Genomic DNA, 13192 nt, shown 5'->3' with positions numbered 1-13192 from the left:
CCGAAGAATATAAACACTAGTGGAATTTAAATGGTATAGTACTAAATTCAGTTTTTCATCTACTTATAGGTATTCCACTAAACAGCTCGATTTATTATCATTTGAGAAATTCATGAAGAACTTTTTGAACAGTCACATTATAGTTTCCTAAGTAGTTGTCTTTATAGAATTTTGCATCAGGATTCACTGCAGTCAGAATAATAAGAGAGAGACTTCAGAGACCACCACTCATAAGACGCGACACAACACTTAAAATAGACACTTTCAAGAAACTTGCATTAAAATAGAGACAAAATCTATGAAACCTGCTACCAGCCCTGATCTTGCAAAATTAAGGCACAGAATTGATAAAGAATTCGATTATTTTTTTCATAGCAATGCGTGTTTGAAAAAAAGTGTCATTTCAAACGGAGCTGACTGTAGAAAAATTTCGTAAGAAATTGGCAATACAATTTTTGAAACATTCAGCTATCTTTAGACTGTTTTCTATTCGGAAATGTTTTGAACGGGGTGGGACATTTCGCATAAGGACGTTTCGAATACGGACATTCGGCATAATCAGAATTATACAGGGGATAGGCAAAATGATTGAGATAGGCAAAATTTTGCCCGAATTCAAATGCTTATAACTTTATGAAAAATGGATGAAATTGGATGCATCTGGAAGCAGTCGACGGCAAATTTGGTCCAGTTTTAGGAACTTCCTTGGCCATGCATATTGGCCACTGGACACCGGAGATGTTCCGGATTTTCTGAGGTCATGTCCAAATGTCATTTTTTCTGTCGCTTGTATTTTTGTGTGGTGTAAAGTTAGATAGATGTTTGCAATTTTTCTAGAAACTAGAACTAATAGGAAGTTGAATGCCACCGGACGCATTAAGATTGGTTGGAAATCTTCAGAAATATGACCATTTCCGTAAAACTGGTTCCGGAAAGCATGGTCAGTCATGTTTGTATTTCCAATCATGTAAATACTATCCGGAGCTATATCCAAGTGGACATCAACCTTAAAAATGATGTTTCCTGCAGCGTATTCAGAATTATTAGATGCACAGACCACTCTATAGAAGGTTCCAGGTGCCCTGGGGGAAGTGGTCAATTAGGAACATATCCGGAACCATATCAATATGGGCATCAAACTTCATGATTTTCAAAGGTTATGCTTTCCGAAGCATTTCCAGCATCACCGGCTGCCATAACCACTTTATAGTAGGTTCCAGGTGCCCCGGGGGATGTGGCCAATTCGGAACATGTCCGTTCAACTGTTTAGAATCACATTCTATACCATGAACAGTAAGATCCATGTGATTTGGAAAATGGCGAGCATTTTCAGAACCACAAGATATAATAATCACTCTATAGTATATTCCAGGGGCTCTTAGAGATGTGGCCAACTCGAAACATGACCTCATCCCCCAGGGCCCATGGAACCTACTATACAGTGGTCATATAAATAAGTTGCGCTGTAAATACTTCTATTAGCATCACCTTCAAAAATCTTGATGTTTTTACCCATATTGATGTGTTTTCGGGCATGTTTTGAATTGGCCACATCCCCGGGGCACCTGGAATCTACTATAAAGTGGTCATGGCAGCCGGTGATGCTGGGAATGCTTCGGAAAGCATAACCTTTGAAAATAATGAAGTTTGATGCCCATATTGATATGGTTCCAGATATGTTCCTAATTGACCACTTCCCCCAGGGCACCTGGAACCTTCTATAGAGTGGTCTGTGCATCTAATAATTCTGAATACGCTGCAGGAAACATCATTTTTAAGGTTGATGTCCACTTGGATATAGCTCCGGATAGTATTTACATGATTGGAAATACAAACATGACTGACCATGCTTTCCGGAACCAGTTTTACGGAAATGGTCATATTTCTGAAGATTTCCAACCAATCTTAATGCGTCCGGTGGCATTCAACTTCCTATTAGTTCTAGTTTCTAGGAAAATTGCAAACATCTATCTAACTTTACACCACACAAAAATACAAGCGACAGAAAAAATGACATTTGGACATGACCTCAGAAAATCCGGAACATCTCCGGTGTCCAGTGGCAAATATGCATGGCCCAGAAAGTTCCCAAAACTGGACCAAATTTGCCGTCGACTGCTTCCAGATGCATCCAATTTCATCCATTTTTCATAAAGTTATAAGCATTTGAATTTGGGCAAAATTTTGCCTATCTCAATCATTTTGCCTATCCCCTGTATGCCTTCTTTAAAATGCTACCTGTTCTTGCATGAAACTGCTTTATGCGAAACGTCCATTATGCCAAACGTCCGTATGTTAAACGTCTTAATGCGAAATGGGTCACCCCCGTTTTAAACCGTCAACTGCATCTTCAAGCTGAACTAAGCCGCAATTAACCCCATTTTTTATTGAAGAGAAAGGTAGTGGTAATTCATTGTACTACGTTTCGAGTACAAATTTAGGAAAGGCGGTGCGGTGAAAGTCGAAAACGATAGTTTTGTGTGAAATTTATGAATGTACTTTTGAGGTCTAAAATTCTATCGAACTTTTCAGCTGTTTAAAGCTTGTAAAAATTATTAAATAATGTAAAAAGTTCTTAGTGTGTACATGCTAAATTAAAGGTCTCCGAATTCAAAAATATGTGCACAATTCTTACCATTTCAATACTTATGTAAATAATTATATTTCAACAATTACACGATATACGCCTAAATGTACGCAATTTCCTACGGATTGTCTTGATACCTAATAGAAAATCGTGTATCTCAACAACAAATTCATACAAATGTTGATGATGAAATCTGCACCGGGAACTCTTTAAGGTGACCAATCGATTAAGTTTTCAGCTTGATCAGATGTTTGGTTCTCCAGATTTGTGCTCTTGAAAATTTTAGGTTTGGCTTCGATTAATCTTCACCTTAGAGTCTTAGACCCCTGCTTATACTTTCAGGCTGTCACCATGTGTTGATCCATACATTAGAATTAGAAGCTTGTGACTACCATCCACCACCATAATAAACAAGGTTTAGAAAAATCAACAATTTTACACTGTTTGTAAGAACTTCACCCGATTTTGCGGTGCAGCTAACGTGCCATCGATTCAACCAGCAATAAATCAGAACGAAACATCCGTTCCTCGATGTTTACATAGGATAACAAACCCGCAAATTAGTAACTGCCCGCACCCCAACTGTGAACACGTGACACTTGTGAACCGACTCCGGTAAAGAGGTCATAAATTTTCTCCAGAAATAGACAACGATCAGCCGTGAGTGAGTATCGACCGAACAAGGCAGCAGTGGTATCACTTGCAAGGAATCTCCGATCCCGAAGAAGCCAAGCAGCAAAGAAAACAAACAAACGCCTCCTCACATTCACGCTTTCGATGCTGCTGATGATGATTGCTTGGTGTGATGATCCATATATTTGTGAAGGAACTTCCTTTCCCCAGATCTCGGCAACGACTTCACTCAGAGTAGTGCGGCATCTTCTTTTCCCACTCATCACTTATTGCTCATTAACGACTTAATTCATTTAACAAGTGTTCGCTTACTAGACGAAGCGTTAGAGTTAAGTGTGGCCTTGTTGGCCTGATTGCGTGATCATGTGCGATCAGTTCCGATCGCGGTTAGCCACAGAAAGGATGCGTTTTCAAGTTTGGAAAGTACGGTGACACTTTGACGCGATGAGTGCTGTTAGAAGTCGAAGGACCGCAAAGAATAGAGCCACCTGTAGTGCAGCTCGGGTGGAGAAAGTGATGCAAAGTGTGTACGAGGAACTCTTTGGAGATGCGGCGGATTTGACGGCGGGGATGGCGTGTGACACTGCAAGTGGTATGGGATTCGGCAGGGATTCACAAATGGAAGACACGGCAGACGGTGGATATCATCAACGATCACAGGCTAATGCAAGGGAGCGCTTCCGGACGCATAGGTATGTGGATGTTCAAGTTACATGCGCTATCAATTATTGCTGACATCGACACTGATTATTCATTAGGACTTATCTGCATTCATCGATTGTTCTTCATCATTGCTCTCTTTGAATTATCGCAGAAAATTGATTCACTTTCCGTAACATGTTTTCGTGTTATAGGATGCCATAAAGTAGGCTGTTGACAAATACTATGGTTCATCCCATACAAAATTACAGTTCCGTTCACTCTCGTTTTTTCGACTTTCCCGGTGAATAACCTTTGGAATTTTATACACACAAACACGTCGGAACCCGTGACAAACATAACGGAGAAAGAATCATTCAGATCCACTGATCCGTTCGTAAGTGATATCGTGACATACAAACACCATTTTTCATTTATTTATATAGAGAAGATAGAAGATAGATAGATAGATAGATAGATAGATAGATAGATAGAAGATTTCTTCAATCTTCAATCTATTAGTAGAAAAAAAGAACGATGGAGAAAAATCGATCATGTCAGTTGAGCCCCTAAGGAACAGTTTTTAAAAATGTAAAGTTTATATCTCGACCATGTATCATCGGTTTTATGCCCTCGTTCTAACGGAATTCGGAAACGAAAAACTATGTATGACTACCTCTATTTTATCTAGGCCTGGAAAATAAAATGTTTATAATTTTCTTAGAAGCTTTGATTCATGCTTGGAAGGGTATTTCGTCTTTGATACCACATTTATGAATCGAAGATGAGGCTTTCACTAACACTCCATTAATTAACCTCGCAAATAAATTACTGTTATAGTGTTCTGATCCATCATATGAGTCGGTTTGATGCATAAAGAATTTCCTCTTCCACTAATCCACATTTGTGCGATGGAGAACGGTTGAAATTGTTATCGAAATCGACTCTTTTTCGAGAATAACTGCTAATTTTGAGGTATATTCCATGAAACAACTACTCTATAAAATAAAATTACACAAAATAGGGCTCTTCTTGTCCAACATACCTACCTTGATACCTTGATGGCTACAGCGTAGCGTCACGCCATTGCCGGGCGTATTGTAGAGCTCCATCTTCGTCGGTCTTGGGCGAAACTGCTCCAGTTGCCCCGAACGTTAAGGGTCGCCAGGTCCTCTTCCACTGCGTACAGCCAGCGTATTCGTGGTCTTCCCCGAAGCCGCCGACCTCTACCTGGTTCCCTGCTGAATATTATTTTCGCAATTCTTTCTTCCGACATTCGCACTAAGTGACCAGCCCACTGAAGTCTGCCGTATTTTACACGATTGATAATATTCGCATCTTTGTACACTTGATACAACTCGTGAATCATGCGTCTGCGCCACACACCATTTTCGAGTTTCCCACCGAGTATTGTCCGCAGCACTTTACGCTCAAAAACACCGAGAGCTTTCCGGTCTGACTCTTTCAACGTCCACGCTTCGTGCCCGTAGAGCCACCGGAACAATCAATGTTTTATACAGGGCGAATTTTGTTTCGGTTTGCAAGCTGCGGGACCTAAGCTGGTTACGTAGTCCGTAAAAGGCCCTATTCGCAGCCGCAACACGTTATTTCACTTCGCGGGAAACGTCGTTGTCACATGTCACAAGTGTTCCAAGATAAACAAATTCTTCAACAACTTCAAACACTACCTCAGCACCTACACCACCATGCCTGACTCTATCTCTACCTACAACCATGTACTTCGTTTTGGTAGAATTAATAGTCAGGCCTATCCTCGCTGTCTCCCTCTTCAGAGGCACGAAGGCCTCTTCCACTGACCTGCGATCAATTCCAATTAGGTCTACATCGTCCGCAAAGCCAAGGAGCATGTGCGACCTTGTGATAATAGTGCCATTTCTCTGCACGTCAGATCTCCTAATAGCACCTTCCAGTGCAATGTTGAACAGTAAATTCGAAAGTGCGTCTCCCTGCTTCAATCCGTCTAACGTCACGAACGAGGTGGGGGGCGGTCCATTAATTATGTAAGGGTTTATGGGGGGAGGGAGGGTTTGAGATTTCTTACGCGTCATACAATTTATTTTTAATTTTCATACAAAAAATCTTACAAGGGGGGAGGGGGGTGGGATGAAAAACCCCGAAAATTGTCTTACGTAATTAATTGATCGCCCCTTGACACCTCGTCTGCGATCCGAACACTTGATTTCGTACCATCCAGCGTAGCACGTATCAGCCTAATTAGTTTCGCCGGACGAACCCAGTATCGTGAAGGTAGCTAAAGCTGGAAGGATACGCTGGGCAGGGCATGTTGCAAGAATGCCGGACAACAACCCTGTAAAGATGGTGTTCGCCACGAATCCGGTCGGAACAAGAAGGCGTGGGGCGCAGCGAGCTAGGTGGATGGACCAGGTACACCAGGACCTGGAGAGCGTGGGTCTCAGTCGAGGATGGAGAGAAGCGGCCATGAACCGAGGGAATTGGCGAAATATTGTTGGCGAGGCTTTATCAAGATAATTGATGTAAAGCCAAATAAACTAAACTAGTTTCGCCGGAAAACCATTTTCAGACATTATCTGCCGAAGCTCATTTCTTTTCACTGAGTCGTACGCCGCCTTGAAATCAATAAACAGATGGTGAGTCTGCAAGTTATACTCCCGGAATTTGTCTAGGATCATTCGCAAGCTAAACATCTGGTACGTTGTCGAACGGCCCTCACGAAAACCAGCTTGGTATTCGCCGACGAAGAACTCCTCGAGCGGTCGCAGTCTGTTAAACAGGATGCGCGACAGAATTTTGTACGCCGAATTCAGCAGGGTAATTCCTCTGTAATTGGCACACTCCAGTCTGTGCCCTTTCTTGTAGATAGGGCGGATGAGGCCATTCAACCAGCCTCCCATACCTTCAGAAGTACTCGGTGGATCGACTGGTAAAGCTGCTCGCTTCCGTGCTTGAGAAGCTCGGCCGGGATCTCGTCCTTCCCAGCAGCCTTACAGTTCTTCAGCACGCTGATAGCCTTTTTAATCTCTCCTATGGTCGGTGGGTCCACAGCTTGATCGTCGTCATCTATGTTCATCCTGTTCCTCGCTATATTTCCATTTCCACCGCTCAACAATTGCTGAAAGTGCTCCTTCCATCTGGCAGCCACCGCCGTTTTATCGGTCAGCAAATTCCCTTTTCGATCATTGCACATGGCGGGCACTGGTACGGTATTGTGCCGCGCACCATTGACCGTTGCATAGAATCTCCGCATATCATTCCGGCTCATGCTTTCTTGTGCGTCAGCTACCACACTTTCTTCGTGATGCATTTTCTTTCTGCGGTGGATTCGCTTTTCGTCGGCTCTCGCTGCCCTGTACCGCTCTCTGTTCTGTCGGGTACCGGCCACAAGCATACGGCTTCTGGCGACATTCTTCATGTCTGTCACTCTCTGGCACTCTTCATCGAACCAGTCGTTTCGTCTTCGTCGTTGACCAGTGCCGATCACTTCACGCGCCGTTGTTGTCACAGCTTCGTGGATAGGGTCCCACAGGCTGTCGACGTCTCCAGCAACGTTGATTCTTCCCAACTGCTCGTCTAGTTGCTGACGGTATTGCGCAGCTACCCCATCAGTCGACAAGCGTTGTATATTGAAGCGCAGCGTTCTGTTTGTTGTGGAATTCGTGACGCTGGATAACCGCGCCCGAATTTTAGCTACAACGAGATAATGATCCGAGTGCGAAGTAGGTACTGCTGATTGCCATCCCTCTAGCAGCAGCGAAGGTTACTAGCCGCAGGCCATTATCGTTGGTAACGGAATGAAGGCTTTCCGTTCCAATGACGGGTCGGAAGAAATCTTCTTTCCCGATCTGCGCATTTGCGTCGCCGATGACTATCTTGACGTCTTATTTTGGGCACTCTCCGTAGGCCTTATCCAGGCTCTTTTAGAACTCATCCTTCATGTCATCGGGCTTAGCGTTCGTTGGCGCATATGTGCTGATCAGGCTGTAGTTGAAGAACTTGCCCTTCATTCTCAACACACAGATTCGGTCGCTTACCGATTTCCACCGAATAATTCGCTTCATCTGCTTCCCAATCACTATGAAGCCAACTCCACGTTCTGCTCTGTCGCCACCGCTGTAGTAGATGTGGTACTTGAATAAAGTGTTGGCGATGGGGTTCACCGCTCGGAATTCGCGTTCTCCAGGTTCTCGTCCAGCGTATTTCCTGGATAGCTGCCACGTTCACAACAACATTCCGCTGTTCACGAGCCAGGAGCCCAACACGCGCGGGTTCATTCAAAGTTCTCACGTTCCAAGATCCAACTTTCCAATCGTTGTCCTTTATTCGTTGCCGGGTCTGTTGCCGTAAAATCAATCCGTTTGCTCTACTTTTGCCTTTCTTGGTTGGTGAAGAGTTTTCGATAGGCCACCTAACCAGGGTTGCGCTACCTACATCGTGCTAGAGGGGCTGCCTCCTCGGTACTGACACGATACAGCAATGTCCGTTTGTTCTTTACATGATGACCACGGTCATAGCCATCACAAACATCCACCTTTATCAGGGCTTTGGACCTGTAGCTCTGGTTCTCAATAGTTTCAAGTTCTTTCGGACATGCTACTATGGTGAGCCGTCATGCGCTAGCGGTGTTTAACATCTTGTCCTACATATCTGTGTGTAATTTTAACGTGCTAAAAAATTGATTTCGTGGTTATACCTGCTGTCTTTTTTCAAATTCACAAGCTTGCTAAGCTTCTTGATATACTTTGCGAAAAAGAAGAAGAAATAAGTGTGTAGTCTACAGTGCCAGGGAGGAGGGAATACGCTGCCGTTCTACACATATTTGTCCCGCGGTCCATAACGTTTCCATAGAACATGGGACAACGCCTACTTGTCCCACATGTTCTATGGAAATGTTATGGACCGCGGGATAGAAGGGCAGTACGGTGCTGTGCAGCGTCACCATGATTATAAATCATATTTTGTTCTGAAAAATTACCCTTAGTTGATAACTTTGGGGTGACAGTAGTGGCGTAGTAGTTGTGGTTTTATAGAAACACCCTACAGTATAATGGTCGGCTTACAAAATGGCAGTTGTAATGACCAACATGGTCACTAAAAAGTCGCTATTTCAAACAAAAAGTAATCAAAGTCACTTTTTTTTTCAGAAAAATGGTCACTTAAGCCACTGATGATGATCTGATGATGAAGAAATTTCATACTGGGTTGGCTTTTCAAATACAAACAGTAAGAAATAGATATTTGGCATTATAAAGACAACTGTGATTTAGAAATCAAAGTGTCAAGATTCTTCCCAATGGAAACTGTACAAATTTTCTGGGAAAAGTTTTGTATAAGATTCTGGCAAAACTTGGAAAGCGATTTTGGAATGAATATTTAGTCCGAAATATTTTAATACACTTTCAATACTGCCTTCTGAAAGAACATTATCAAAAGTCCTCCGGAAGATAAGCATTAGGAAGTAACACCAACTAAATTCAAAGTGTTTACAGAAATTCATCCAGGAGCTTGTACTAGTTTTGCTAGAAATTATTTCAGAAATTGCATTAGAAATTCCAACAAATAAACTATACTTTTTTTCCAATGACTAACCCTTGACACTGCTTTTTTACACGACGTTGGTTAACTATTTCCAAACAAAAAAAACACTTTTTAATAATGTTCGCTGAACTTTTCTAAACATCGTATGTCACAAAAAGATATTCTCTCCCATCTCTCTTTTTTCGATTACAACAGTGCAATTCTTTTGGGAAGTTTTTCACAATAGATCAAAAAACAATGTCCTCGGCTATTGTTTCATACAAAAATGTAACAGAAGAGGTTAATATGGCTCTGTTATTGATTGAAGAGAAAGTAAACAAAGAGAGCTTCTCGATATTAGATAGGTCCTTTCAAAAAGTTACGAATGCTCGAACGTTGCTTAACGATAATAAATCATCAATAGTTATATCAGTTATATCAGGCTATTGGGGGCCCAGATAGCCGTAGCGGTAAACGCGCAGCTATTCAGCAAGACCAAGCTGAGGGCCGTGGGTTCGAATCCCACCGGTCGAGGATCTTTTCGGGTAGGAAATTTTCTCGACTTCCCAGGGCATAGAGTATCTTCGTACCTGCCACACGATATACACATGCAAAAATGGTCATTGGCATAGTAAGCTCTTAGTTAATAACTGTGGAAGTGCTCATAAGAACACTAAGCTGAGAAGCAGGCTCTGTCCCAGTGGGGACGTAACGCCAGAAAGAAGAAGAAGATCAGGCTATTCCCCGTCAGATCCACCTGTTCATGAATTTCAAATGTGTGCAAAGTTCGTCATTTTCAGGGTCGTATATCAGATAAAACGTGAGGTTATGAGTCGCCACTGAGTGATATGATTGTTTTCAATAATTCATTTATTGAAACGTACGTTCATTTGAATTACAAATATCTTAAGTATACGCATGAAATCATTTTTTAATTCTTTATGCACGACATTCTCATTTGTCAATTATATTCTGGAGTTATTTATTTAGAAGAAAAAATCTAATTTCACAGAAATTCTGCCACAATTAATATGAATTTGTATCAGAACGTTCTGTAATTCATTCTCGATTTTTGCCACAATTTTGTGTACAACCAACAATTTTCCTTTGATTTATTTCACAGATTTGTTAAGATATGCTTCAAATAATTCATTTAGTTTGTATCTCTACTTTAAACTCTTCAGTGTTTTTTGCCAATTACGCTAAAAAGGAAGGAATTATGCTAATAAAAACTATGACGAGTTTGTTTTCCGGAGTTCATGTATGTGATTAGAGTGTCCATCCCGGGACAAAAAAAAACGGGATTTGAGATATTTCGGGATTTTCCGTTTTCCGGGATATAAAGCATACCAGCCCGGAAATCCCAGGATCCCCGAGATCAATGTAAAATTTGAAGAAAGTCTGTAAATATCAATGCAAAACAATTGTTTTTCTCAGACAAATATAATTGTGCAATAGAAAAGCATCATAAGGAAAAGAGAATCAATGGGTAATTATTTTTATGAACAGGCTGGATTACCAAGTAAGTAAAACATATTTTTATTAGTCTAGTTACAAGGTTTAAAACCTCTATGTTAAAAAATGTTTGATTGCAAAACTCTTTTATTGCATTTATTCACAACCGTGCCTTGGGCTGAGGGCCCTGAGGTAATTTAAACGTACAAGTAAATTTCCCTAAATTTGTTGTATTAGATTTATATTTAAATGGTTTGTTCTGAAAAAAAAATCTCGCTGTTTTAATTGAGTTTTAAAGTTAAAATTATATTTCAATTTCAACAAAAATACTAGTTTTATTAAAAATTTTAGAAATCCCACTATTTCCCGGGACAAGCAAAATGGCCGGTAAATTGACACTCTATATGCGATGATTTACTTTTTATTTTTACTGAAATCTGAAACATAAAATAGTAACGTATATCACGCTAATGTTCGTCTCTTAAAAAAATGATTGTTGAATGCTCCGATTCGCCATCTTTTTGACTATTTATGATAATCAACTCTTATCCTGGACAGATAACTGTTAAGAAAAGATTCAAATTACTGCAGCTCTAAATTCACATAATATGTAGATTGATTAATACACACCCTAGAACGTATTTTCATTTCTAGTCATATTTCTGACTAATACTTGTAGTTTTGAAGTCACTTTTAGGTTACTTTTTGGTCACCATTATAATAATTTTGGTCATTAAAGTCACTATTATTTTGCTGTCTGACCATTACCAGCCCTGTGAGATGAAATTGAATTATGCCTCTTATTTTCAAGAGAGCAAATTTGGAAAACCAGACATTCGTTTATCCGAAAAACGTGATCAATTGCATGCTGCCAAAATGCTGAGAAACTCGAAAGAACCTCTAATCAAATAGGGAAGGACGCCTATATGATGGCCAGTTCATTCACCACATTGACAATTACAATGCCAATTATAAATTATAAATGCCAAAAACTTTTCGGAGAAATAGGCCGTTCGAGGTAACGACATCCGGGGAATCTACATTCGGGGAAGAGTAGCACACCAGCTTTATCTACACTTTGAAAGTATTTTCCAATTTTGTGCAATGCAGCTAATGAGCAATTCTCGCTGAAACCAGGGCGCCATAGGTACACATACATGTAAAAAATAACGAAATTGAAAAGCTGAGAAGCAGACATTTTTTTGGACAGGATACCGACAAATCTAGTTTAGAATTCTAAAAAAATCCTGCATCCATGCAAATTCTGCTAAAATTTTTAAACGCATCCTACTCAATATTACGAGGCATTTAATCGCAGAAGCTCAAGCGAGTCCGGTTCAGGATACAAACAAAATATATTTTTCTTAGTAATCCAAGCAAATCCTGCTCAGGACTCTGAGCAAATGCAGCAAAAAAAAATCCAAACGAATTATTACAAAATTGTTGGACAAATTGCAGCAAACAGAAAAGGTTTTCTGTATTTTCGTGATAACGAGTTTGAGTTGATAGTTAAAGAAGGGTAAGTCAAATATTCATAAACAAAAAAAAGGTAAATGAGCTCTTGTGGACATGACGTGGTAGGAAGAGACAGACCATACGAAACATTGTGAATGATTGATAATTCTGAATTATTGCATCGCATATTCGCACATTCAATGCATTTTAACTAAACTTGCACAAACATGTTTTATATGATGATAACATTTTTCATCAATTATTATACTGACAAAAAACTGAAATAGAATCATTTCCAACTTATTTTAGGGTGTAATGCTAGTGTTATAAATAATGTAGGTCTTGAAATAATACACACTCAAATTACTCTATAACTTTAAAAAATGTATATATTTCTAAATTCCAGTGTCAACTCAGCGTTCAACAATCTACGACTGTTGATTCCCACAGAACCTAAGAATCGCAAGCTTTCCAAAATCGAAACACTCCGATTGGCCAAAAGCTACATCTCTCATCTGATAGCTGTACTGATAACAGGTGAGTGAAAAATGCCTTGCTGTTTTGGGAAACTAGACCAATAGTTCAAAAATTTCAGGAAACACTCGACAACCATGTCTGATGGCTCAGCCATCGCAACTGGTCGGAAATGGATTTGGGGACGAACAGGGCGACGGCGAAGGCACAAGCGACAGTAGCCAGTGCAGTCGAGGATCAGGCTCAACTCTGCTGCGACACGTGGAGTTTGGACTGGAAACCTTTGATTCGATAGGATCTGGCATCAGTTCCGAAGGAACGGGAAGGGCTGCCATTTGTACGTTTTGTGTTTCATTAAAGAAATAGTACCAGTGGAATTTGTTTTGAACGGTCCGAAATGTCAAACCGCCATTTTGAAAGTCTCTTTTGCTTCGA

At 40.7% G+C, this 13192-nt stretch overlaps 1 protein-coding gene across 1 annotated transcript; it reads left to right on the top strand.

Annotated features, from left to right (window-relative positions):
- Positions 1-3522: 3522 nt before the first annotated feature.
- Positions 3523-13130, top strand: LOC5573519 (basic helix-loop-helix transcription factor scleraxis). The gene is made up of 3 exons (XM_001660862.2): positions 3523-3912; positions 12690-12820; positions 12879-13130. The coding sequence occupies exons 1-3, from the start codon at positions 3665-3667 to the stop codon at positions 13121-13123; spliced, it is 624 nt and encodes a 207-aa protein (XP_001660912.2). The 5' UTR covers positions 3523-3664; the 3' UTR covers positions 13124-13130.
- Positions 13131-13192: the final 62 nt, after the last annotated feature.

Source organism: Aedes aegypti, chromosome 1 (assembly GCF_002204515.2).
Source record: "Aedes aegypti strain LVP_AGWG chromosome 1, AaegL5.0 Primary Assembly, whole genome shotgun sequence".
In the NCBI taxonomy this organism is placed as follows: domain Eukaryota; kingdom Metazoa; phylum Arthropoda; class Insecta; order Diptera; family Culicidae; genus Aedes; species Aedes aegypti.
Note: the sequence above shows the minus strand (reverse complement) of the source record. Positions and strands in the feature narration are given on the sequence as shown.